Below are 27,826 nucleotides of genomic sequence, written 5' to 3'. Positions count from 1 at the left end.
ATAGCATTGGCCTGAGACTCAAGAGGGAGGTTGGTAAGATCAGGAGCAGAAGAAGCCAGGGAAAGTGAGAGAGAGTCAAGGTCGGTCTGATTCCAATTGCGGGCAAGGAGATTTTTGGGTAGAGAGAGCTTGTTGACTACACCCAAGTGAATAGAAAAGGAAATAATATGGTGATCCGACCAAACACAGGGGGAAATAGAGGGAAGTGAGGCAAGGGGGCAAGAAGACCAAATTTGATCAAGGATGTGACCTTGAGCATGAGTAGGGGCTGTGACATAGGGAGTGAGATTCAAGCAATGAAGAGTGGCAGAAAAATCTTTGGAGGGGAGATCTTCCTTGGGATCTCCCGGCCAGAAATTAAAATCTCCGAAAAGTAGAACAGAAGAATTATTAACCACCAAGGTGGCTAGAAGATCCTGGATGGAGGCTACGAAAGAGGGCATCGATTGGGGGGGGGGACGGTAAACAAGAACAACAGTTAGAGGGGAGGGAAGATTAAGGGAACGGGCCACGAGGTAGTCCACGATGGATATGGGGGAGTGAGGGAGAAGTTGAAATTTGAATGCCGACCGAATGATCATCGCCACCCCTCAACTGGCCCTACCATCCGAGCGATCAGCTCGGAGGGCGTAGTGGGTGTCGGGGAGGATGGCTAAAAGATCAGGGAGAGAGTCAGCAGAAAACCAAGTTTCGGTCAGAAATAAAAAGTCAGGGGAATCAGTGGTCAAGAGATCAAAGAGTGCTATCTGATGTTTAACTGCAGACCGGGTGTTAAGTAAGCAGGCAGGGGCCACAGTGAGAACAGAGGGGGGACGAGCAACCGGAGGTGGTTTAATAGGAGAAGAATTGAGAGTGATCGGCGTCAGGTGTTGCGAAGGAGACGAAAGAATGCCAAGTGTGTGTAGCAAATGTAGGGGAGGAAAGGAAGGGGAGGGAAAAGCAGAGAGTGCTATGAGTTGAGAGGGGGTATAGGCCAAGTGAGGAGCAGGGTGTGTGGCCCCTGGTCCCGGCCCGTCGCGGACGGGCGCAGACAGGCTTAACTTAAGCTCAACTTCGGCGCGCCTTCGTCACGCCTGCTGCGCCGCCGGAAGACAGGGGCTGTTATGTAGGGACGACACATGAGGAAGGAGGATCAGGGGGGCGTGGCAGGGGGTGGAGGAGCCAAAGAGCTGCAGCGCCGCGGCCAGACCCACCCACGATGGTGGAGCCGCCCGTCCTCCTCCGAGAGTCAGGCGAGGAGGGGGCGATCAGCGGTGGCGGTCTGGTCGCGTGCAGGAGAGGGGCAGCCAGGAAGGATCAGAGCGCCGGGTCCGAGGCGCTTTGCATCAGTGCAGGTAGGTGGCGAGATAAAAGGTCTCAGGTCTAGAGAGATTTTAAAAGTAACGTTGCTACCGGAGAAGCCTCGGGAGATCTGGCAGCAGGTCGAAGAGTGCAGGCAGGTGAGCGCCTTAAGTGATTAGCCAGGGGGGGAGGAGCCAAAGAGCTGCAGCGCCGCGGCCAGACCCGCCCACGATGGTGGAGCCGCCCGTCCCCCTCCGAGAGTCAGGCGAGGAGGGGGCGATCAGCGGTGGCGGTCTGGTCGCGTGCAGGAGAGGGGCAGCTTGGAAGGATCAGAGCGCCGGGTCCGAGGCGCTTTGCAGCAGTGCAGGTAGGTGGCGAGATAAAAGGTCTCAAGTCTAGAGAGATTTTAAAAGTAACGTTGCTCCCGGAGAAGCCTCGGGAGATCTGGCAGCAGGTCGAAGAGTGCAGGCAGGTGAGCGCCTTAAGTGATTAGCCAGGGGGGAGGAGCCAAAGAGCTGCAGCGCCGCGGCCAGACCCGCCCACGATGGTGGAGCCGCCCGTCCCCCTCCGAGAGTCAGGCGAGGAGGGGGCTATCAGCGGTGGCGGTCTGGTCGCGTGCAGGAGAGGGGCAGCCAGGAAGGATCAGAGCGCCGGGTCCGAGGCGCTTTGCAGCAGTGCAGGTATGTGGCGAGATAAAAGGTCTCAAGTCTAGAGAGATTTTAAAAGTAACGCTGCTCCCGGAGAAGCCTCGGGAGATCTGGCAGCAGGTGTTTGATTGGTTCAGATGCTCCGTCCATCACCACCCCCTTTTGTACCTCTTTGGTCCGTGCATTTGTGCCAAAATAATAGCTTTTGTAAGGTAACTGGTCCAGCGAACAAGTTACTTACCTTCGGTAACGATGTATCTGGTAGAGGCACAATCTAGCCGCAGATTCCTTAACTTAGAATATCCCCCCAGGTGCTATTCTGGATCTGGAGACTCTTCGGCAATACCTCTGTGCGCCGGGGGACGGCGTTGCATGGCTATGCCCTGATGTCGTCCACAGATATGACGTCAGTGAAGCCATATAAGTCCCTCCCAGCGCGCTGACATCAGTTTTCTACTGTGAAACTTTCCCACGCCAGAATGCAGAGCCACAACCAAAACTGTGAGAGTGTGGGAACAGTGTGCCAATAAAGATTAAAAATCGTTGCAGCGGGGAGGAGCCAAGATGGCGGCGGAGACGGACGTGTAATCGCCCGGCTCCCCGAGCCTGTTTTGCTGCTAAACTATCCTGATTACTATCCGGCGGCAAAGTAGCCGCAAAAGGACGAGCGAGGCGCGCTGTGGCTGGTGGCGTCTCTCCGGTGCTCCTACCTGCCCGATTGCTGGTGGTAAAGGCGGTTTTCTCGACGACCGGTGCCGAGCCCTGGACCAGTGCCCCGGGTCGATGTGCCCAGCTGGAGACGGCCGGAGCTTCACGGATCCCGCTTACGGGTGGTGTGCCTGCGCCCCCCGCTGCGACTGCCTGCCAGGTGCCCGCACTGATCCTTCCTTTGGAAGTGCTGTTCGACCGGCTGTGGGTTCACAGCGCCTTTCCCCTCATGGCGGTGTTAAGGTAATCCGCGCTGCTTTGAATTCGATGAGGTGGAAGTGACCGCTGCCCCTCGCCATTGCTGCACGCCGGGGCGGATTGCCACGACGGGACCTACAGGATCCAGTGCACGCTAATGAGGAGAGCTCAGGCATTCATAGGAGATTGCACCCCAGCTGCCTATCGTGTGACCCACCCGAATGAGCGGAGACCCTCTGTTGGTGCACAATATGGCGGTCGTCTCCTCCGCGGTACGGATGGACTCAGTCTCTGCCCCTGAAGATGTCGCCCTCCATGACCTCAAGTGGCGGTCGGAACACTTTGTCGTTCCTCGCACTGCCGATTCACTAGATCGGCCGCCTACCATCACCCATGCCTCCATCCTTGCAGCGCTAGCCGAGCTAAGGGCGGACTGGCATGATCGCTTCTGTGTGCTCGGTGAGAAGCTGGATGCAGCCACTCTCGGGCCGGAGAATGCCTCGCCAGCTGGCCCCCCTTGTGTGATCGACCGAGCCTCTCCTGAAACCGACATGGGAACATTGTTGCAGCGAAACTATCAGCTGGAGAAACATCCTGAGACTGTGCTCTTTGCAGGACTGCCGCCAGCCCATGTCGTGGACGTTACTTTGTTTCCCTGCCTGCCTCAGCCTTTACTGCCGGACAATGGACCCCTGCCTTCGTTCGTGGCTCAGCTGGGGATGCAACTATGTTTCTACGCTGCCCAGACCGGTGATGCTGTGGGTTTAAGTTGCTGTTTTATGCTGCATTGGGTGGACTTGGGTGCGACATTATTCTGGATCACTGCCATGGTTTGTGACTGGGTGTGTATAATCCGTGCAGGGGGACCTTGTCCATGTAGAGGGCGGCCATCTTATCCCTTTGTTCTATCTGGGGCGGAGTGTTATCCGGGGCCATATTTGGATGGACGCTTGAAATCTGGCCAGGGTTAGGAGTGACCTTCTTTGTGTTGACTGTGCTTGAGGGATGGGTGGGGGCCCGGGACGGGACGCCTCCTCGACGCGTGCTGAAGCGATTTCTGGTGTCTCTCCCTGCTTTCTATATGTATGGACGCTTTACTTGTTATTGTGGGGAGTGAAGAGATTTGATGGCCGGGGAGTTCGGGTGATTTAGAATGGGCCCTCCTCCAGTATTAGGGAACTCTTTTTCTATTTCTTCCTTTCTTTCTCTATATTTCGGGTTCTTAGTGGGCGACAGGCACATTGTGGGGGGGGTAGGCCGTAGCCTCCGCATTGATGTAGGGTGGGGGGGGGGGGGATTTTACATTCATATAGTTCGTTTCTATGGGCCTTTCTATTTTCTGCGCTTTTCTTTATCTGTTTCTGTCCTGGGTCCGAGGGAAGATTAGTGGGAGTGGGTGGCGCTATGCGTGGCGTATGCTTGCCAGTCTGCGCTCCTGTTGTTTTGCCTTGATCCGCCATGTTGTCTCAGATGCTAGATTATACGGGTGATTTCATACTATGCTGTTGCCTATTCATGATGTGAAGTAACAACACGGACTCAGTACTCCTTGATCTCTATTTTTCACTGTTTATGTTTTATACCTAAAATTTTTTTTTTTTAAACTAACCTTCACTGCTCCTGTTTTCCTGGTGGCACGTAATCGTTTGCCGAATTACTCCGTGATTGTTACTAGTTATCCTGGTGCCGCTGGGAATCTGTATTGTTCGCTCTTGTGCTGAAAGTATCGTGGCCGGCCTGACGGATGTGGGCCCGTATTTGTACACTTTTTTATGCACAATAAAGGTTTACAAAAATTAAAAAAATAAATAAAAAAAAATCGTTGCAGCCACCTTGACAATCAGTGATGAGAAAACATGATGCATGTCAAAGAAAAACATCATACTGAAAGGGGGTTGAGGGGAGAGAGCAGAGTACTCGCCCCTAGACATAGTCTTCGCACAAGCGAAGAACCATACCCTCCCATGAGGCAAAACATCTAAGGGAATGGATCCAATTATAAACGACAAGCTGCCTGCAACCACATGAATGTCAAGGTAATGGACAAAAAGACTTTAACAATATGAGTGGTATGGCAATTCACAACATATTCTGGGACAACAGAGAACGTACAACCATACATACTACTGAGAGACACAATTAACTGACTCGAAGCATAGTCAAATAGGGAGGGGGGGGGGAGAGGGGGGGAATGACCAATCTCCGTGCTGGAAGAACCAGGTAGCAAGACCGTGGATGGATAAAAGGGACCTACGCCCCAAAGCAAGAATGGGTTGGGGGGGGGGGGGGGTGAGGTCAAGAATGAAAACAGAAAAAGACATCTTGATCTGAGAGGGATGTGAAGTAGACAAACATCCATGAAGACGGAAACCACTGGCACAATGACCAATGAGTAATACCACATACTGAAAAGGACCTTACAGAGCAGGGAGGATAGGGGGGAGTTAAGAAATCTGTAGCTTGACGAACTAGTTACTTACCTTCGGTAACGTTATATCTGTAAGAAACAGTAGTTAGTATTAGATTCCTTACCTTAGAATATCCCCAGGCGTCAGACTGGATCCGGAAATTTTTGCGTAGCAATACCCCTGCGCGTCGTTAGGCGTCGTCTGCGCCGGAATGACGTCGTCGGAGTACTTAGACTACGCCCATGCGCGCGGACGTCAGTTCTTAGACACAGGTGCCAAGAAACTAGGGCCCTGAAAGGGCATGACCTTAACCCTAGGTATCAGTTCGCAAAACGGGGAGGATGGGTGGGGCAGTAAGGAATCTAATACTAGCTACTATTTCTTACAGATATATTGTTACCGAAGGTAAGTAACTTGTTCATCTGAAAGAAACAGGTTAGTATTAGATTCCTTACCTTAGAATAGATACCCCAGCAATACCAACCCCGGTGGTGGGTCTGCAAACCAATACTCACACCAGAAAGTCCTTGAGGACGGAAAGGCCAAAGAAGCCATCCCTCCGGACTTGACTATCCAGGCAGTAGTGCCTCGCAAAGGTGTGCAGCGAGGCCCACGTAGCCGCCTGGCAATTGTCCTGCAGGGGGACTCCCCGACCCAGGGCAGTAGTAGCCGCCGTGGCCCGAGTGGAATGGGCTCGCAGCCCATCGGGAGACTCCTTTCTAGCCAAGGAGTAGCACGCCTCGATGCATAGAACGACCCACCGAGAGATGGTCCGCTTATGCAGTGCCCGTACTTTCTTCGCACCCACGTAGCCAACAAAGAGTTGGTCATCCACCCGGAACTGGCGTGTGCGATCCATATAAAATGAAAGCGCACGTTTTGGGTCCAGACGATGGAGCCACTCTTCATCCTTGGAAGGATGAGGAGGCGGGAAGAAGGAGGGCAAAGTGATGGACTGCCCGATGTGGAAAGCAGAGACTACTTTGGGCAGGAAAGATGGTTTTGTACGCAGCACCACTTTGTCCGGATGCACAGACAGGAAAGGGGGTTTGCAAGATAGAGCCTGGAGCTCACTCACCCTCCTGGCAGAGGTGATGGCAACCAGGAAAGCTGTCTTCAAGGTGAGAAGACGGAGAGGACAAGAGTGAAGCGGCTCAAAGGGAGCGCACATCAGGAAAGTAAGAACCAGGTTCAAGTCCCACTGAGGCATCACAAAAGGAACAGGTGGAAACATGTGCGTGATGTCCTTCAGAAAACGAGTTACTATAGGGGACTTGAACAAAGAAGGTTGATCAGGCAGCCTTAGGAAGGCCGAAAGGGCAGAAAGGTAGCCCTTGATAGTGCCCAGAGCCGAGCCCTGCTGGGCAAGAGAAAGAAGGAAGAGAAGAACTTCAGAAAGAGGGGCAGAAAGGGGATCCACAGTCTTTGCTGTGCACCATGCCACAAATTTGTTCCACCGGCAGGCGTATACCGACTTAGTGGAGGGACGCCTGGCTGCCAGAATAACAGTACAAACTTCAGGAGGCAAGTCTAATGGCCTCAACTGCCGCAGCTCAATCTCCAAGCATGGAGGTGGAGCCTGGACAGGTTTGGGTGGAGGACCGTCCGCTGCTGCTGCGACAGAAGGTCCTCCTGAAGAGGCAGACGAATCTGAGAATCGACTGACATACTGAGTAGCCCGGGATACCAGTACCTTCGTGCCCAGTCCGGAGCCACAAGGATAACTTGGGCCCGGTAGCGCTTGATTTTCTTCAGCACTCTGGACAGAAGTGGTATAGGCAGAAAGGCGTACAACAGACCGCAACTCCACTCGTGACGAAAAGCGTCCCCGAGCGAGTGCTGCCTTGGAAATTCCAACGCGCAGAACTGATGACATTGCGCGTTCTCTTCGGTGGCGAATAGATCTAACCAAGGCTCTCCCCACTGCAGAAAGAAGCCTTGCGCCACGTCCGAGTTCAGATGCCATTCGTGATCCATCATGCACCTTCGGCTGAGCTCGCCCGCCCTGGCGCTCAGAGAACCTGCCAGGTGTTGAACCACCAGGGTCACCCCCTGATGTTCCAGCCACTGCCAGAGGCGCAGAGCCTCCTGGCAGAGGGTCCACGACCCCACCCCGCCCTGTTTGTTGCAGTACCACATGGCGGTGTTATCCGTGAACACCTGCACTACACTCCCCGGACAGAGGGAGTAATGCCTTCAGTGCTAGATGAATCGCCCGCAGCTCCAGAAGGTTTATATGGAGCCGGGACTCCGCCGGAGACCAGAGGCCTCTGATCTCTGCCTCTCCCATGTGGCCTCCCCAGCCCAGGAGGGACGCTTCCGTCACAACTACGTGCTCCGGTTGGGGAAGGGAGAGGGATCTGTTGCTGACCCAATCGCCGTCCGTAAGTCACCACTGCAGCTGTCTCGCAGTGCCCTCCGAGATCAGGACATGGTCGGACAGGATGCCCTGATGCTGGGCGTACTGAAACTTCAGGTCCCACTGCAGAGCCTGCATCCGCCACCGGGCGTGATGACCAAGAAGGATGCAGGAGGCCATCAGCTCCAGAAGCCATAGCATCAACCTGACGAGACCCGGGATAAAGGCTGAAAGATTGGGATCAGAGCCTGAATATCCCGGACCCGCTGTTCAGGAGGATTAACCCGAAAGTGCGCTGAGTCGAGGACCGCTCCGATGAAAAGCAGCTTCTGAGAGGGGCACAGGTGTGACTTCAGCACATTGATGGAAAACCCCAGCTGGTGCAGGAGGTCACCCGTTGCCTGGAGGTGGCTGACGACTGTCTGGGGCGAGCCCGCCTTCAACAACCATTCGTCGAGGTAGGGGAAGACTGAAACCCCTAACCTGCGCAGATGAGCTGCGACCACCGCCATCACTTTCGTGAACACCCGTGGGGAGCTGGTAAGGCCGAAGGGGAGCACGGCAAACAAAGTGCTCGTGGCCTACCGTAAACCGCAGGTTGCGCCGGCAGGACGGGGATGTGGAAATAAGCGTCCTGCAAGTCCAACGCTACCATCCAGTCTCCTGGGTCCAGGGCAGCCAAGACCTGAGCCAATGTCAGCATTTTGAACTTCTTCTTCCGGAGGAAGCCGTTGACGTTCCGTAGGTCCAAGATAGGGCGCAGGCCCTCTTTGCACTACTTGGGTACCAGATAGTAGTGGGAGTAACAACCACACCCTACTTCTGGCCGAAGAACGCTCTCGATGGCCCCCTTGGCCAAGAGGGCCGTAACTTCCTCTTGCAGAAGTTGCAAGTGATCCCCCGACATGCAGTGGAATGGCGGTGGCATGGCTGGAGGGGTTGCCTCGAAGGGGAGGGAGTAGCCCCTTCGGACGATTTGCAGCACCCACATGTCCGACGTGACAGTGCCCCAGTGGAAGTGGTGATGGCGAACCCTGCCCCCCACTGGCGTCACATGGGCCTTAAAGCACAGACTAGGAGGGTTTCGAGGAGGATGCTGCAGGGGAAGGTGTGGACTTGCCTCACCGTTGTCCCCGACTGCCGCCACAGCGGTTTCCACAGCCGCCACCGCGCTGTGTATTAGTCTGCGGTGCATGGTTGGCAGCACGTGTGGGAGCGCCCCTTCCTTGGCCATGAAATGAGCGAAAGCACCCGTTTGCTGGCGTGGGGCCGAGAGGCCCAAGGACTTGGCCGTAGCCCTGGAGTCCTTAAAACGCTCAAGCGCATGGTCTGCCTTGTTGCCAAAGAGGCGACGGCCATCAAACGGCATGTCCAGAAGTGTGGCCTGGACATCAGCCGAAAAGTTGGCGGTCCTCAACCAGGCGTGGCGTCGAACCGCCATCGTCGTTGCCATCGCTCTGCCCAGTGAGTCCGTGGTATCCAGCCCACACCGGATGGAATACTGTGCCACATCTCGACCCTCCGCAAGGGCTTGGGCGAGTTTAGTCACAACCTCCTCCGGACATTGTGGCAGCACGTCCAAGACCGTGTCCCACAGAGTGTGGGTGTAGCGGCCCAAGAGGCATGCGGTGTTGACTGACCGCAGTCCCAAATTTAGGGACGAGAACACTTTCTTACCGAATTGCTCGTACCTCTTGGATTCCCGATCGGGCGGAGCTAACGGGAATGCGGTCTGGAAAGTAGAGGCCTGGATAACCAGGCTCTCAAGGGTGGGGTGGGTGGACAGGAAGCAAGGGTTGCCCAGATCCGGGCGGTAGCATCTGGCCATGTTTCTATCTAAAGGCGGACCTGTAGCGGGCTTGGACCAAGTGCCCAAAAGAACGTCACACAAGGTCTCATTAAACGGCAACAGAGGCTCAGCCGAGCTTGCCAGCGGTTTAAGGACCGCAGTGAGGAGGTTAATCCTCACGCCGTGACGGGGAGCTCCAGGCCCAATGCCTTGGCCACCCGCATCAACACTACACTGTAGGCAGCCCCTCCTCCATAGCCACGTTTGGAGGGGAGACAAAGCCAGTGTCTGGCGAAGTGTCCAGCCCACTGGCATCCCCAAGCTCACATGTCCAGTCCTGTTGAGACTTGCACTCCTGCGCCAGAGGGTCCACAGACCCCTCCCAATCCCCCTCATTACCCATCACCTGAAATTCAGGTTCAAAGGATGGGGCCGGTTCATTGAAGTAAAAATCTCCAGGCGACGTCGAGAGCGGCGCCCAGCGGGGCAGCTCCGGCGCCGGAACCGAATCGAGAGTAGGATCCGGGACGGCGTCGCTAGAAGACGGCGCCGGGGGTGACACCCTAGGGGCCGGCGGCAGCGAGGTCGTGAGGTCGACCGGCGACGACCCGGATCCAGTGGGGGCCTGCGGCACCGCGACCATAGTCGCCGGCTGCGCCGGGGCCGAAGCACCCGACCCGTCAGGTCCCCCAGTCGGGACCGCTGTGCCCGAAGGCACCGCGGAACCAGAGGAAGGAGGGAGCGAACTCATGGCCATGAGGTAGGGCTCGATCTCCTCCGGCGTTGCGTCATGCCCAGGGACCGGGAGGTATGGGGCAGGCCGTGATGCCAGCGACTCTGGCGGAACCGCATGGACAGAGACATCCAACCCCTGGCCGCGTCGCACGCGCGTTGGGGGGGGATGACGCTTGCTCACCACTTAGGCCTCTTACCTGGGGATCTTGAGCCCGAAGACCGATGCCGACTCTCGAAGCTACGACGACTTCGAGCCCGCGACCGGTCCCTCGACCTCCTCCTGGACCAGGACCTTGAACGGCACGGGGCCGACTGCCAGAGCTCAAGTCGCTTGCGGGACTGCTCCCGTCTAGCCTTGGACATCAGAGTCCGACAATCAGAGCAGGCTCGGTCGTCGTGGTCTGGGCCCAGACAATGAAGACACCGGCGATGGGGTTCGGTAACGAACATCAGTCGGCTGCAATCGACGCAGGGTTTGAACCCGGGTATCCCTACCGGCACCGTAGGAGTTGAACAACTTGAGAAAAACAGATTAAAAAAGTTTAGTCAAAAATTGACTACGGGTTACAGCTTCTCCGGATCTGCGCTAGATCGCGTGGAAAAAAGAAGAACTGAGGTTAGCGCGCGAGGGCGGCGTCTAAGTACTCCGGCGATGTCATTCCGGCGGTGACGATGCCGACGACGGACGTGGAGCCGCGGTCGACGCCTACCGACGCGCAGGGGTATTACTATGCAAAAGTTTCCGGATACAGTCTGACGCCTGGGGATATTCTAAGGTAAGGAATCTAATACTAACCTGTTTCTTTAGGATAGCATTGGCACACTGTTCCCGGACGCGAAAAGGCGTCAATAGGGCCTAAAACTACGCAGGCCAGAGGAACCGCTTATCCTGGCGCAGGCGCAGAAAAGAAGGGAACTAACGTCAGCGCACCACAAAGGACTTATTTGGCTCCACTCACGTCAAATCCGTGGACGACCTCAGGGCGAAGCCATGTGACGCAGTCCCCTGGCGCGCAGAGGTATTGCTGTAGAGTCTATGGATCCAGACTGGTGCCTGGGGGATATTCTAAGTTAAGGAATCTGCGGCTAGATGTCTCCATCAGATATCACCTTAAAAGGAGGCCAACATTCCATCCATAAAAAATAAGTGGACATGAAGTCCATTGAATACTAAATTCCAGTGCATACAACACAATATTCTTCACAGGGCACACCTCACCCCCAAAAGCTTGCATAGAATGATTGGGGCCTCACCGCTTTGGCTCCAGGGCAATGGCAACATGGCACACATGTTTTGAAGTTGCCAGCGTCTGCGGCCCTCTGGCGAGGGGTTGCAGAGGCCCTGTTAGAACTGACAGGCCGTGAGGGGTTCCTCACCATTGAAGGGGCACAGCTCTGTACATTTAAACAGAAGAAAAGACATATGGTAAATAATTTATTCCTAGATTTGCCCCTCCTCTTAGCCTGACTATCCACAGCAATGAACTGGAAGGCGCACACCCTCTTAAGCATAAAACACTGTGTGCAGCACCGCTTAAGTGGGGCAAGGATGAAGCAGTGGCATTGAAGTGGATGGAAGTCTGGGGGTTACGTGGGGTTCCAATAGCGGCCTCATGGGAGGGTTTACTGCACGAACTCAAGACATTCAAGGACTCCCTAGCGGCCTATTGCACAAGTTACTACTTGTGTAACAATATATCTGTAAGAGAGATTAGTTAGTGAAAGATTCCTTACCTTCGAATATCCCCAGGCGTCAGACTGGACCTGGAAAGTTCTGCTTAGCAGTACCCCTGCATGTCTGTAGGTGGCGTCTTGTGGCTCCGCGTCCTTCGCTGGCATCGTATGCGCCGAGATGACGTCACGAAGGCTACTTAGGCACCACCCATGCACGCTGGCGTCAGTTCTGTACACGACTTTCCGCGCCAGGAACGCAGAGCCATGCAAGATATTGACCACTGGCGCATTGAAACTAGGGGCCTGAAAGGGATGACCTTAACCCGAGTAATCAGTTCGCAGAACAGGGAGGATGGGAGGGGCAGTAAGGAATCTATCACTAACTAATGTCTCTTACAGATATATTGTTACACAAGTAGTAACTTGTGCATCTGAAAGAGACACGTTAGTGATAGATTCCTTACCTTAGAATAGATACCACAGCAATACCAACCCCGGTGATGAGTCTGTGAACAATATTACACCAGAAAGTCACGGAGAACAGAACAGTCAAAGAAGCTTGGTAAACGTGTGCAGCGAGGCCCACGTAGCTGCCTGACAAATGTCCTGCAAGGGAACTCTGCATCCCAAAGCACTGGTGGCTGCCGACGCAATGGTGGAATGGGCACACAGCCCCACAGAAGGCTCCTTCTTAGCGAATGAGTAACAGGCTTTGATGCAGACAACGAGAGATGGTCCGGTTTTGCATGGCCCAACCTATTTTTGGCACCCACGTAGCCAACAAAGAGCTGGTCATTCACCCGGAACTGTTGTGTGCGCTTCAGGTAGAACGAGAGCGCATGTTTTGGGTCCAGACGGTGGAGCCTCTCTTCCTCTTTGGAGGGATGCGGAGGCGGAAAGAAGGTGGGCAAAGTGATGGTCTACCCGATGTGAAAGGGAGTAACAACCTTTGGCAAGAAAGAAGGACGGGTCCTTAAAACCACCTTGTCCGGTTGAACAGAAAGGAAAGGAGGTTTAGAAGAAAGAGCCTGGAGCTCACTCACTCTTCTGGCTGAGGAGATAGCTCCAAGAAAGCCGTTTTTAGAGTAAGAAGACACAAGGGACAGTTATGAAAGGGCTCAAAGTAAGCGCACATCCGATATGCCAAGACGAGGTTTAAGTCCCATTGAGGCATTATGAAGGGCACATGAGGAAATGTGTGCGTAATGCCTTTCCGGAAACGGTTAACAACCGGGGACTTAAAAAAAAAAGAAGGCTGATCAGGAAGCAGCAGAAAGGCAAAGATGGCAGAAAGATAACTCTTGATAGTGCCCAGATTAAAACCCTCTAGGGCCAAGGAAAGGAGGAATAGAAGATTCTCTGAAAGAGGGGCAGAAAGGGGATCCACAGACTTATACAAAACTATAGAAATGACCGGTCCTCTGTGTGTTGCTGTACTAGTAGATGAGAAAGCAGGACTCATGCAAAAAGTGAAAGAGTTACAACTGGCTGAGATATTCCAATCAGACCACCCTTCTGGCGGAGTCTCATCATGTGGGATATTTGTTAATCCATCCAACCAACCGCCCAAACCATCAGGTGATGGTATGGATATGGATGTGGAATAGAAACTCTAGCCAGAATGTTACTCAGAGGGTAGTGCTGAGGGTGTGTGGTGCAGTGCTGTGTTGAAGGAAACTTAAAATTAACGACTCAGACAAAAAATATGTTTAATGAGAATTGTCTAAGTGTCAAGGTTAAAATCACGCCGGGTAGCCTAAATATGTAGCTACACTATGGCGCTGTGCAGGACGGTCAACATGTTTCAGCCAAATTGGAAGTCTATCCGGCTTTCATCAGGAATTTATATAAGAATACTTATATCTACCAGGAACTTGGAGCCCCAATGTTCACAAGGAAGATGTAATTTGTGTCTTAATCTGCGCTTTGCGTGGGAGATGACCTCACCTCACCCGGCAACCGCTCGGGAATATGAGGCCCCGCTCTGTCCGTCGGTACCTCTCTCAGTCATCCGAGAGGAAGTGGAGATCCACAGACTTAAACATGCACCATGCCACAAACTTGTTCCACCTGCAGCCGTATACCGTTTTTGTGGAGGGAAGCCTGGCTGCCAGAATGACATCACAGACTTCGGAAGGAATATCGAAAGCTGTCAACTGTCGCCGCTCAATCTCCACAAATGGAGGTGGAGACTGGACCGTCCCCTGCTGCTGCGACATAAGATCCTTCCGAAGAGGCTGTCGGATCGGGGGATCGATTGCCATATTGAGTAGCTCTGGATACCAGTACCTCTGTTCCCAATCCGGAGCCACAAGAATGACCTGGGTCCGGTCGTGCCTGATCTTCTTCAGCACTCTGGGCAGTAGTGGTATAAGGTGAAAGGCGTACAATAGACCGAAGCTCCACTTGAGACGAAAAGCGTCGCCGAGCGAGTGCCACCTTGGAAATTCCAATGAGCAGAACTGATGACACTGCGCTTTCCCTTCGGTGGCGAATAGATGTAACCAAGGCTCTCCCCACTGCAGAAAGAGACCTTGCGCCACATCCGAGTTCAGTCGCCATTCGTGATACATCATGCATCAGAGGTTTGAGTTTGTCCGCCCTGGCGTTCAGAGAACCTGCCAGGTGTCGAACCACCAAGGCAATGCCTTGATGTTCCAGCCATGTCCAGAGGCGCAAAGCAGCCTGACATAGTGTCCATGACCCCACCCGCCCTGTTTGTTGCAGTACCACATGGCGGTGGTGTTGTCCGTGAACAACTGCACTACACTGCCCAGGACAAAGGAAAGGTATGCTTCCAGTGCAAGCCGGATCGCCCGAAGCTCCAAAAGGTTGATATGGAGCCGGGACTCCGCCGGAGACCAGAGGCCTCTGATCTCCGCCTCTCCCAAATGGCCTCCCCAGCCCAGGAGGGACAAATCCGTCACCACTGTGTGCTCCGGTTGGGGAAGGAAGAGGGATCAGCCATTGACCCAATCACGGTTTGTGAGCCACCACTGCAAGTGCCCTGCAGTACCCTCCGAGATCTGGACGTGATCGGACAGGTTGCCCTGATTCTGTGCCCACTGGAACTTCAGATCCCACTGCAGAGCCCGCATATGCTATCTGGCATGTTGTACCAGCAGGAGGCCATCAAGCCCAGGAGCTGGAGTGTCATCCTGACTGATAGATAGAGGCTGAAAGATCGGAATCATAGCCTTAATATCCCAGACTCGCTGCTCAGGAGGATAGACCCGTAACTGCGTTGAATCCAGAACCGCTCCGATGAAGGGGAGCTTCTGAGTGGGACTCAGGTGCGACTTCGGCACATTGATGGAAAACCCCAGCAAGTGCAGGAGGTCAGCCGTAGTCTGAAGGTGGGTGACGACTGGCTGGGGCGAGCCCGCCTTCAACAACCAGTCGTCGAGGTAGAAGAAGACCGACACCCCTGACCTGCGCAGATGAGCTGCGACCAACGCCATCACTATTGTGAACACCGAGAGGCACTGGTAAGGCCGAAGTGGAGCACTGAAAATGCTTCTGGCCTACCGTGAACCGCAGGTAACGCCGGTGGGCCAGCAGGACGGGAAAGTGAAAATATGCGTCCTGCAAGTCCAACGCTACCATCCGGTCGAGGGCAGCGAAGACCTAAGCCAGAGTCAACATCTTGAACTTCTCCTTCCGGAGGAAGCGATTGATGTCCCTGAGGTCCAAGATGGGGTGCAAGCCCACTTTGTCCTTCTTGGGGACCAGAAAGTAGTGGGAATAAAAACAATGTCCTACTTACAGCCCAGGAACGCGCTCGATGGCACCCTTGGCAAATAGGGCCACGACTTTCTGTTGGAGAAGCGCAAAGTGATCCCACGACATGCAGTGAATCTGAGGAGACTTTTGGGTGTAGGATGAGTGGTATGAAATGTAGGGTCACCCGGAGCCGGGCAATCACGCCTGGCGACGTTCTTATCCACAGGGGTCCCCGTGGCCGGCCGTGACCAAGTGCCCAACAAGACTTCGGTGAGGGCATCATTAAAGGACACCAGCTACTTCGAAGAGGTGGACGCGGGCTGGAGCACCTCAGTGAGGAGGTTTGTCTTCAGGGTCACCGTGGTGAAATCGAGGTTAAGGACCTCAGCAGCCCGAGAGAACACCACCGTATACGAGGCACCTTCCTCCTTAGTGGGCGGGGGAGAGGAAAGCCCTGGATCAGAGGAGACGTTGAGGCCCCCAGCCTCCTCCAAGTCATTCACCCACTCTTGCTCAGAATCACACTGACAAGCCGGTGCCGGTTTCCAATTTGGATCCCAGGCAGGGACAAATCCCTATGGGAACAGGGAAAGAGGCGGAACCAGCAGTATCCACTGCGGCGCCTGGGCCAGAGCCGGCAGCATGGGACCTCTTGGCATCGAGGCCGGAGCCAGGGGCACAGGATCCTGCGGCGCCAGGGCCGGAGCTGCTGGTGGGGCTGGGGCTGGATCCGCCAAAGGAGTCGACGGACCAGCAGGATCTGGACACGGTACCGCAGGGCCCAAAGGCGCATCGGCAGGAGCCAGAGGCCTAAAAAGGTGGTCCATGGCAGAAAGGAATTCTTGCATCTGTGCAGGAGTCGCCGACGCACCCGGGTAAGCCGTGGGACTCCCAGGCTCCCAAGGAGCCGCAGGGGTGGAGCCCCTGTACCCCTTGCCCGCATCCGGGGACCGACGGGGGAATGTCAGAGAGCGAAAACGCTTCTTCGACTTTTTTTTGCGCTGTTTCTTACCCGAATCCGAAGGGGAAGAGGAGTGGTGGTGACGACTCCGCGAGTGGTCATGGGAACGACCCCTGGATCTGGAACGGTGCAGGACGAGTGCCAAACTACGAACAACTTCCGGCGCTGTTCCCTCAGGGCCTTCGGGGCCATAGCCCTACAGTACAGATAGGACCGGGAGTCATGATCGTGCTCCAGGCAGTAGAGACAGACGTCATGAGGGTCCGCCATGGACATATATTGCGCCGGCAGGTCCTGCAAGACTTAAAACCAGGCATGCCTACTCTTACCAGAGAAAACCAACACGAGACGAGTCTCAAAAAGATAGTAAAAAAATGACTAGGGTACGTGCTCTAACCAGATCTGCGCTTACTGGCGAGGAAAAAGAAAGAACTGACGCCAGCGTGCATAGGTGGCGCTTAAGTAGTCCCTGTGACGTCATCTCGGCACATATTACTCCAGCGACGGACGCGGAGCCGCAGGACGCCACCTACTGACACGCAGGGGTACTGCTAAGCAAAACTTTCCGGATCCAGTCTGACGCCTGGGGATATTCTAAGGTAAGGAATCTATCACTAATGTGTCTCTTTCAGATTGTGAAGCCTTCCACTTTTGTAGACCAGCTCTGCTGAGTACTGGTTTGCTGGTTTTCTCCATTATTCCCTCACGCTGGGCTCCTGCTGGTCTCTCCACAAGGGCTAGGGAAGAGCTTTCTTTCCTTCTCATGTTATTGGGTAGGAGGAGTAGGCGAAGTTGCATACTGTCCGCAATTCCAGTATAGAAGAGTAATGTGAAAGTACTAACAACACAACTATTATCAATTTGTTGACTTGAGCAGAATTGGGGTAAATCTCCTGTTGTGATCTGGAAGTTGATCTTGTCACTGTTATTATTACGATGTAATGAACCAACTGCTCCTTGTCAAATATTGTCTTTAATATGTTGTATTTATTATATGACTGCTTTCGAATGCTACAAATCGTGTAACATATGTACCGTACTGAAAACTAATAAAATAGATTACAAAAAATAAATAAAGTGGGCATAGGACACAGGAGTTCACTCTTTTTTAGTAAATTTCAATTTTTACCTTTAAGTCGATTCCTTACCTAAATAGATTTCATGGCCTTTCACCAGGTCCATTACTGCAGTTGGTTGCGTTTTAGTTGGAGAGTTATCAGCAGCAATTAATACATAACCTTAAAAATAGAAAACATACTTAACAATCAGTTCAGTTTTTAACGTCTTTATTTCAAAGTTTTTCTTCATAAAAGACAAGCATATAAAATACGTACACAAAGCACACAACAGATATGTACAAGTTTATACAAGCAATTCAAATTATCATGGAACTTGTTTAAAAAAGTCAATTAAATAGCATAGAAAGACGATTATATCAAAGTTAATACAAGTATAAAAAGACAATTCAGAAATGCTACCCAAGAAATATAGGTTAAGTCCAACATATTTGACATTTCAGCTATTGGCTCTTCGTATACACCTTGCTCTGATTATCCAGGCCCACCCAAGAAATTTTGCCACCCCTATAGACAGCCATTCAGCTGTATTATATCTCAGGATTGACATTGCTTCACTGCTCACCCGGGTGTTTATTCTTTTCATTATTGGTTTTAGCCATGTATGGCGCGGTTCACAGTAAGCTGGGCATGCAAACAGGAAGTGCCCTAGGGATTCCTTTCGCTCATGACACCAGGGGCAGGACAAGGACTGTTGGTTATGCCATTTGTTAGTGAATTCTCTTAGTGGCAAAGTCCCTACGCGAAACTGATGATATAGTTTCCTATCGGAACTTTTAAGAATGGTGTCCCAATAGGTCTCTGTATGTGGGACTACTTTATAGATCAAAAACATGCTTGTCAGGTTAGATTTCTCAGAAAGCGAAACATGTTCTTCTTTAACTACGGACCAGAAAAGAAGTTTAAAGTACCCGGCTCTGTCCAAAGGAGATGGAGGCCCATTCTAAATAGGGTGTTCTTAATAGATTTAAACCAGGGTATATCCCCTGCCCCTTGTTGCGCTCTTACATCCTGTATCTCTTTGGCAAACATGGTTAATTCCGGGGTAGACCAGATATGTCTCAATAACGCAATCATCCTGTATTGGGCATGATGTTTAATAGAATGAAAGCCCATGTCTAGCATAAGTGGTTGTGATGGTGTCGAAGGTGGGAGACTCACTAGGCTACGAAAAAATTTGTTCTGGATTTTATCCAAAGCAGCCAGATCCACGTTCCCCCATAGATCAGCCCCATAAAGTATGGCGGTACTTATTTTGGCGCTATAGATTTTAAGCGCCGGTAAGACTCTTTTAGTCAGGGAGCAACGTTGTTCCTTCAAAAGGCACCCCGATAATCATGCAAATTTTAGACTAAGTGCCTTAATTTGTTCTTTCCAGCGTAACCTATAGTCAATAACAACTCCTAAGTGTGTCATTACCTCTACTTGTTCTAAGCTAGTACCGTTCATCGTTACATGCCCCCTCAGGGGTTTATTCTTTGTCAGAACCATAAACTTAGTCTTAGAAACATTACTTTCGAGGTCATTTTGGCTACAAAAGTCCACAAACTTGTTTATAGCTAACTGGAGGCCCATCTGTGTTTTTGCCAAAATTAAGGTGTCATCAGCAAAAATTAAAAGGGGAAATTTAGTCCCACCCAGTGTTGGCGCATCTGTTGGAGTTGCTGAGAGGAACTGGACCACCTGGTTGATAAAAAGTAAGAATAGGGTAGGGGCCAGGACACAGCCCTGCCTCACACCACGGGTCACAGGGAAAGAATCGGTTACATGTCCCTGGCAGCCCCACCTTACTCTGGCAAAGTTTTCCTCATGCAACCTAATTGTAAGCTCAAGAAGGGCAGATGGTATACCCATTCTCCTTAAAGCTGCCCACATCTTTCCTCTGGGGACCAAATCAAACGCAGATTTGAGATCCACAAACGCTGCGTATATTGTACCTCCTCTTAAAAACACAGTCTTCCAATAAATCATGACAAATCTGAGTACTTGGTGAACTGTGCTTATGTTGGCCCTGAAGCCAGCCTGCAGTGGAGACAGGATGTTTTCTTCTGTCATCCAAGACTGGATTCTACCCAGCAGCATTCTGGCAATTACCTTCTGCAGGGCGTCGATAAGACTGATGGGGCGATAATTTCCCGCAACCGTCTTATCTCCTTTTTTATACACAGGTAGGATCTCCGCCCCTTTCCAAGAGTCAGGAATTCTGACACCTCTAGCTATGGCATTAGCTAATTTAGTTATGTAAGGGACCCAATTTTCTTGATCAAACTTAAAAAAGTCCGCTGGGACACAGTCCATTCCGGGAGCGTTCCCATTCTGAACTAGTTTTAAAGCTTTTACAGCCTCCAGTTCCTTGAAGACTATCTGGTCATGAGAAGGAACTACAGTCGGAACACTGATAGTCTCTCCTAGGTTATAGGAGATCAAATCTGTGTTACTAAACTGTGCCGAGAAGTGCCTAACCCATGTCTCGGCTGGAACGTAATTAGCTGGAGTTTGCTGGTCCCCTGTCCCTCCCCATTTCACTACTTCCCAGAATTTTTGCTGATTGGTGGAAAGACTGGCCTTATACAAATCTAGCCAAAGTTGCTCGTCCCAATTTATCTTTGCCTGCTTAAGCACCTTCTTATAGTTTGCCCTTTCTTGCTTAACCCCTTCAGTGCTGATGACAAAGCCAGCTCGTCATGGGCTTTACCTGCCCTGTGCTTATGACGAGCTGGCTTTGTCATGAAAAGTGGGATTTATGGAATCGCAGCACCCAGGGGGAAAACCCATAGCAGCTAAGGTGTTAATGTCTGTAGCTGATCTAATTTTAATAGCAGCTATCAAGGAGCTATGGGCAAGACGACAGGTCTTGTCATACCATTTGGCTCCTGTTTGAACCGAGCCAATTTTCCTTCCTTTAGCTGGTTTGATAAAAAAAGTTTTGACTTTGTTAAAAAGGGACTCGTGAATCACCCCAATTTGTTCCAGAGTACTCGCATCATCTAGTATAGGCACCATCAACTTGGTTGCTGCTGATACCTCTTTTGAAACCTTATCAATGATAGCTGGATCTTCCAGAAACCTGGCCCAACGTACCCTTCTACAATCGTTCGTAAGAACAGCCTCAGCAGTAATTAAATTAGTTGCACTAATTCTCTGTAGGTCATCATTTATTGATAGGTTTATTACTAGGGGATTATGATCACTTTCTGACCTTGTGACTATTTCCATATCCTCTAGTAAACTCCAGAACTCCATCTTGATTAAGAAATAATCTATACGTCTCGAGTTGTGGGAATTGTCGAAAGTGACATTTCCCATCAGGTCAGATTTTGTCCTCCCATTCGCTGCTCGTAGATCCCATTCTAGGCAAAGACCAAGCCACTGCATAACGGCCTCTGTTACTTTTTTGACAGGTGGGATGGTCAAGTAGGGAATGTTCCAAATCTGATCAGCTTCACCATAGCACCCGTTATCCAGATTGGGGACAGGTTCAAATGTACAATTAAAATCCCCAGCCACCAATACACATTTGTCTCTACCAATGGTATTCAGCAGGGGATCTAGATCATCAGCCGTTTTTGATGACTTCCCTCCCGGTCGCCCCCTGGCATATATGTTAATCAAGAAGAGATCTTGCCTAGTTTTACTACTCAATTTTAAAGCTAGAATATCATTACTCAATATGGGTAGGTCAGAAATTTTAAAGCCTAAAGATTGTCTGATCCAAATAACAAGACCCCCAGAAGGACGACCTTTTAGACCCTTACAGGCTGGTTTAAAATAATTCAAATAACCAACTCGATAAATAGCATCAATAGACCAACTTTCTTGTAATATAATTATATCATGATGTTCCACATAAGACCCCCAGTCTGCTTCTACCAATTTCCCCTTCAACCCAGCAATATTCCAGGATAATATCTTAAGGGTAGGTACAGATGTCTTAAGCGGTATATCAACAGAACTAACATTCCCCCCACTAGTCTCAAGTGTGAGAGTATGGCTTAAAGTTTCCCCCCTTCCTTTCCTTCCCTGGGGGATTTTTCCAAACTCAGACTCTAACGTATCCACTAAAATTGCAATATTGGTTAATGAACAATTTTCTATAGCTCCAGACAGCCTTGGGACCAGGGGCCCATTGTTAAGTCAATCCACACCGTCTAATCCCAATAGGGGGGCAAACCGGTTAGAGAGATGGGGCTGAAACATTGGATAGATTGGTGTTTCATGGTAATGTCTATCTCTAGGTCTGTACCTTTGGAAGTGGGGGTGCGGTGTTTGGGCTCTGTTAGAATTTAGTGTAGGATAGAAATAATACAGAGACAAAGTTTGTACATCCCCCAGTCTACCATATCTAGGTTCCCTGCTGATATAGTCAGCTACCCAAGGCTCCCTGAAGCTGATTACTACACAATCCCCCTCTAGATCTTTTTTACTATACCCTACCCAGTCCACCCTCCTAACGTTAAGGATCTCTATGTTTGAATTTGGAGGGAGTGGGTGGTTTTTATTTAACCAAAATGTTACCTTGTTGTATAGATCTTTGTGTGTTTCTCTCTTACCTTCTCCTAAAGGGGCCACTCCAGTTAAAATGATGGTATATGGACTCAGGGGGGAGGTTCACACATTGTTTCCTGGGTACAGGTTTAATCCTGGGCCGTATACTTTAGTCAAAATGGCTAGTGGGATTAGGTGGGGGCTGTGGGTTAGAAACAGTGGCAACCTTTTGCTGAGATATACTCTCGGTTATCTGTTTTTTATTTATAACAGGAACAGGTTTTTGCTGCGAAACATTTGTAGTAGGTGGTCCCGTTTTGGCTCTAATACCCCCGTCCCTGGTAATCACTGGGTTGTTCTTGGGGAGTGTCAAATCTGTACCCTTAGAGGCTAAGGATATATGGATTCTTTTAGTTGCAGCTATGTTCTCTTTCACTAGTGTGTCCAAAGAATCCATCTTGGTGTTTAATAGTCTAGTCCGTTCAAATAACGGTAGGAGTAAAGTAATTCTATTTTGGCCAAGAGTATACTTTCTACAATATTTACTGTGGCATTATGTTCCTCAGGTGGGACCACTGCAGTGGAGGTGGTTGTCTGTATGGGGGATGTGTAGATAGCTCTCTGCCCCTTGTTGTGTCCCCCTATATCGGTCGAATCTACCCTTTTCCGTTTGCCAGGATTTTGTGTGGGCGAGCACTGGGAAGTAGTAGATAAATTTACTCGCTCCGTGCTTTGGATGAGATTAGGGGAATCTGAAAGACCAGTGTAATCGCGGGATAAGTCATGGTAGATAGTACTGCTATCCGCTATGGTGTCATGGGCAGTATCATGAGCAGTATCTGTACCAACCCCCTCTAAATCCAGAGTTTGACTGGTAGATGCAGTTGCTACCACTAAGTCCACATTTACGTTGGTAGTAACATTATTCAATTGGGAAAGTAGAACGGGGGAGACGGCCTCATTAATTTTTCCAAGTGAGGAACGCTTGCCCGTGATCAAGTCAAGTGATAGGCGTTTTTCAGCAAGAGCTTTTTCCTTCTCCAATATACAGGTGGTACGTTTAAAAAACTGGTCAATAGTACCTGTGAAGGTACCATTGGAGGTAGAAACCTGGACCTGCCTTTCCCTACCTGACCGAAGGGGCATTTTAATACCGGGCACCAAGTATTCTTTCACGTCTCACAGAGTACAAAGCAGTCAGAGCTACGACCCAATGTAAAAACAAAATTTTATCAGCAATATGGCAACATCAGTGTCCAGGTAATGCATTAAATAAACAAATACGTATAGGTAACAGATTATGAGGCAATCGCGATGTAAGGGGGGTGGCCCGACCCGACCCTTGCCGGTCCCGCCCTTGTCCCGGGCTTCTCCCGGTCGCTCCAGCGCAGCGGAACTAATCCAGTGTGTTTATAGGATCTGTGTGAAAAGGGGAGGAGCCTGCAGGGAGAGCTGCCCAGGTGTATGCGATGAGGGCGGGCGGGCGCTCCTGGGACTGGTACTCCTGCGCCTCCGCTCGCTCGCAGCCCTGCAGGTCCAGATGCCAAATGTCCCCTCCACTGGCAAATTGTTTTGAGATGACGGCCCACACGAAGCGGGACCCGCTAAGCGGGTACCGCGAGTTGCTGGTGAAGGCGAGGGAAAAGAAAAGAAAATTCAGCTGCTGCCGAAAAGCTGCTGCCGGTGAGTCAGGCCACAAAGTATCCCGGCGAGGGTCCAAATGTGCTGCCTTTTCTGGTTTCCAAAGGGGGAGGAGCCTGCAGGGAGAGCTGCCCAGGTGTATGCGATGAGGGCGGGCGGGCGCTCCTGGGACTGGTAGTCCTGCGCCTCCGCTCGCTCGCAGCCCTGCAGGTTCAGATGCCAAATGTCCCCTCCACTGGCAAATTGTTTTGAGATGACGGCCCACACAACGCGGGACCCGCGAAGCGGGTACCGCGAGTTGCTGGTGAAGGCGAGGGAAAAGAAAAGAAAATTCAGCTGCTGCCGAAAAGCTGCTGCCGGTGAGTCAGGCCACAAAGTATCCCGGCGAGGGTCCAAATGTGCTGCCTTTTCTGGTTTCCAAAGGGGGAGGAGCCTGCAGGGAGAGCTGCCCAGGTGTATGCGATGAGGTCGGGCGGGCGCTCCTGTGACTGGTAGTCCTGCGCATCGCTCGCTCGCAGCCCTGCAGGTTCAGATGCCAAATGTCCCCTCCACTGGCAAATTGTTTTGAGATGACGGCCCACACGACGCGGGACCCGTCACAGGAGAATAATTTTTCTTTATAATTTAGATTATCTGTTTAAATGCACCTGATTGTACAATTGCTCAAAACTAATAACTATAGGTTTGGAAAACACTGGCAGTTAAATGGCCTTTGTATAATAGAGGCGAGAACTAATCCTATAAACAAAAAAGTAATTAGACCTCAGCATTACAGTGTCTTATGGAAGACCAGTGCAAGTAAGCTCATCAAACAAGTAAAAACGTTACTCCTATGGTGATTCTTCCTCCTAGTGCAAAGCTTTCTTCTATACCTCATGAACAAATTACTTAACTTTAGATATGCTCCTTCTGGTGAATACTCTACCTAACTACATTTTACTTACCCCTAGAATAATCCCAGGTGCCAGACTGGATATGGCGAATTTTCCAGCAATGCTCCCTGAGAGTTGATAGATGGAGACATGCAGCACTGTGATGATTCCATATTGTCCCAGTAGTGATGGAACAGAGTTGCATTAAGGGCCATACCTACACACTAATGTCAGTTTCTTAATGTGTCTCCTCTTGCGCCCACAGACGCATAGCACGTCGAACAACGTGTAGGAGAAAGTGTGCCACAGTCTAACTTGAGACCATATTACAAAGTGCAAGACTACACCATAGAACAGAGAGATTCAGTAGCCACCAGAAACAGCATTATCTAAGTTACGTTGTTCTTCTGATGAATACTTCTTTTTTTTGTAATTTAAATAGTTTTCATTGAGTTTCCCAAAACAGACCAACACCCTAAACAAACTAAAAGATTGTGGTGAAATAAATTAATCAAAGGATGCAGTAAACAACACATCAATATGTAGGGGGTTTAGAAGGGGGTGAAGGGAGAATGCTGTGCATATTCTAACATCCAGATCAATACTAATATCAGCTGTTTTAGTACATAGGTTGTTCAATGATAATCTATAAAATTAATAATGCAACAATTTTCTTGTAGACATTATAACTTGTGAAGCAAAAACACAGGTGAAAGACAAAAGTATGTAAACTGTCAGTACAGTGTTGCAGGAGATACAGTGGTAGTGGAGTGGATACCTGACCTGATTAGAAACTATTAGAAGCATTAGAGGACTCCAGGTGCAAAGCTGAGGTAAATAAGAAAAAGTCTATGGTCGGAAGATGCAATATGAAAATCTAAGGAACGTGTATGATTTGCTTTGTTTAAGGAGGCTTGATGTTAAACGTAGAGGCATCAAGTGAGCCCCATATTGCTCTGAGAAACGGACGCCAGGGTCTGAGTTGCACAGAGAAAAGAGCCATTCATGTCACATGTGTATTTCGTTCTTGCCTAGGCAGCGCTTGCGCTGTCTCTTCGAGACAAGCTGTATTCAGGTGACATACCCGAAACCGGTCCCAGGATGCTTGTTTCCGGTCCAGGGGGGACCTGGCTTGGCAGTTTGGTCTTGACTGTCCCCATGAGACACAGGGTCAAGACTGATTTGCATATGGCTGGGTCCAAACTGGGGTGGCGTAGTGGGCAAAAGAACAATGGATTTAACCCAGATTTCTTGACTGGGGGAGAATGTTTAAAATATTCAGCTTTCCATCCATCATATATTTCAGTTACACTTTTCGCCCTAAGTGGAATGGGTATGCCCTGATGTAGGTCCCTAGCTCACTATGCCACCGGATTCAAGCTAGCCTGGCTGATATGGGGTGACATACTCCGAAACCGGTCCAAGGATGCTCGTTTCCGGTCCAGAGAGGACCTAGCTATTTTTCCTCCTTGATACTTAATGCCCCTAATAGTTCAAGAAGTAGTTTTAACATCCTGAATAGCTTAACCAGTCCCGAATGTTCTAAGAACGTGATACCCTCCTCTCAAGAACTCTGTGAGGACCTGGCTAAGTTCTTTCATGTTAAAATCAAAACCATTATTGAGCATCTGGAAGGAGGTCATCAACAACCGGGGATGGTAAATACTGAGACTATGGACAGTGACGATTCAGTGGAAATTAGCTTTGAGGCTTCTGGTGCTAGTGTAAAAGGGGAGGCCGTTAACCGCCTTTCTGAGTTTGTACCTCTGGGTGTGGAGGAATTTAACAGGCTAGCATGTGGTATCCCCTCTGGGTCTCCAATTGACCCTGTGCCCCACAAAATTTGGATAGAATTTAAGGCAGAGTTGTTTTCCACTCTTCGTCTGATTTGTAATCAGTCTCTGTGTGGCGGGGTATCAGTATTAGATGGCAGACCAAATCTTTTTAAAGAAGGCTTAATTTTTCCGAAGACCTTTTTACGTCTAGTTGTGAGTCTTTCTCTAAATATGGCTGCGGGATCCGTCTTGCTCTGTCTGTCTGGCTACTCTGAGAAGAATGGGTCAAGTTCGGTGTTTATCTTTTCACCTGGTCTCTCCCAGCCTCTGGTCACCTCGTCGCAGGACAACGGCAACCCAAAACAAGAAGGAAAAGAAAAAAAATGGTATCAGGACAACCGTCCTATCTGGTCCCTAACCAAACGTCTGAGGAGTGAGGAAAAACTACAACTCCCAAATTGCACTGTGCCAAACACTCCGGGAACGTGAAGGTCAGTGCTCGTGAGGGGGAGGGAGAAGTAATGTGTTAGGGAGGTATATACAGTGATAGCGTATATACGAAAATCAGTCTTAAATGCAGGCAGGGATACGCGTTCACACCGGGCGCCGCTTTCTGCCTACCAAGCCCACCACCTTGCCCCATACCTCTTCCAGCCACGTTCCTCCCCTGGGAACGTGGCGGGGCGACTCGTGGGGTCGTTGGCCTCCGGGCGTTTCAGCGCTGGAAGCAGGTCCAGGTTTCGCCTCCTCGCTCTTTCCTTCGTCTATCTGCCTCCGTTTAGTCGTTCTTGCTCTCAAAGTCGCCACCGCCTCATCCTCCTCGAGATTCGCTTTTTTTTTCCTCCCCCTTTCGCGGTTCCTCGTCTTGTAATTGGAAGTACGATCTTACGTCAAAAGGTGGCGGAGTCTCGTCACACGCGAAGCTCCAATTAAAGGTGCCCGCTCTTTGTTTCTCTTCGTTGTCTAGTGAAGCATTGATTTTGGACATGCTAGGAGTCCTGCTGAAAGGGGACAAGAGGGGGTAAGACATCAGTTGCGGCCCACCACTCCTGCTCGTCTTCCTTACCATGCCGGTCTACCCCGTCACACACCTCCACCCCTGGATTCTTCCGTTTGGGGAGAGGAACAACTCGGGACAGGTAATCAGCATTGTTATTGTCTTTTCCTTTCCTGTGATGGATTTTAAAGGCAAAAGGTTGTAAGGACAAGAACCAACAAAGTATTTGTGGATTTTGTCCTTGGTTCCTATACATCCATTTCAAGGGAGCATGGTCAGTGTAGAGGATGAATGGTTTTACTTCTAAGTAGTATCGGAGTTTGTCGATGGCCCATTTAATGGCCAGACACTCTCTTTCTATTGTGGGATATTTGCATTCCCTAGGAAATAGCTTTCGGCTCACATACAGAACGGGATGGTCTAACCCATCCCCCCCTACCTGTGATAATACTGCCTCTATTCCTACATTAGAAGCATCGGTTGCCAGGACGAAGGTT

At 50.8% G+C, this 27,826-nt stretch overlaps 1 protein-coding gene across 2 annotated transcripts in view; it reads right to left on the bottom strand.

The window, feature by feature from the left end:
- Positions 1 to 27,826, bottom strand: part of CENPC (centromere protein C) — a 1,111,772-nt gene that overhangs the window by 132,694 nt on the left and 951,252 nt on the right. For both annotated transcript variants that reach the window (XM_086961919.1, XM_086961921.1), the window contains one exon: positions 17,632 to 17,721. In XM_086961919.1, coding sequence (XP_086818045.1) covers positions 17,632 to 17,721 — 90 coding nt within the window. The remainder of the gene's footprint in view (positions 1 to 17,631; positions 17,722 to 27,826) is intronic.

Source organism: Lissotriton vulgaris, chromosome 3_1 (assembly GCF_964263255.1).
Source record: "Lissotriton vulgaris chromosome 3_1, aLisVul1.2, whole genome shotgun sequence".
NCBI lineage: Eukaryota > Metazoa > Chordata > Amphibia > Caudata > Salamandridae > Lissotriton > Lissotriton vulgaris.
Note: the sequence above shows the minus strand (reverse complement) of the source record. Positions and strands in the feature narration are given on the sequence as shown.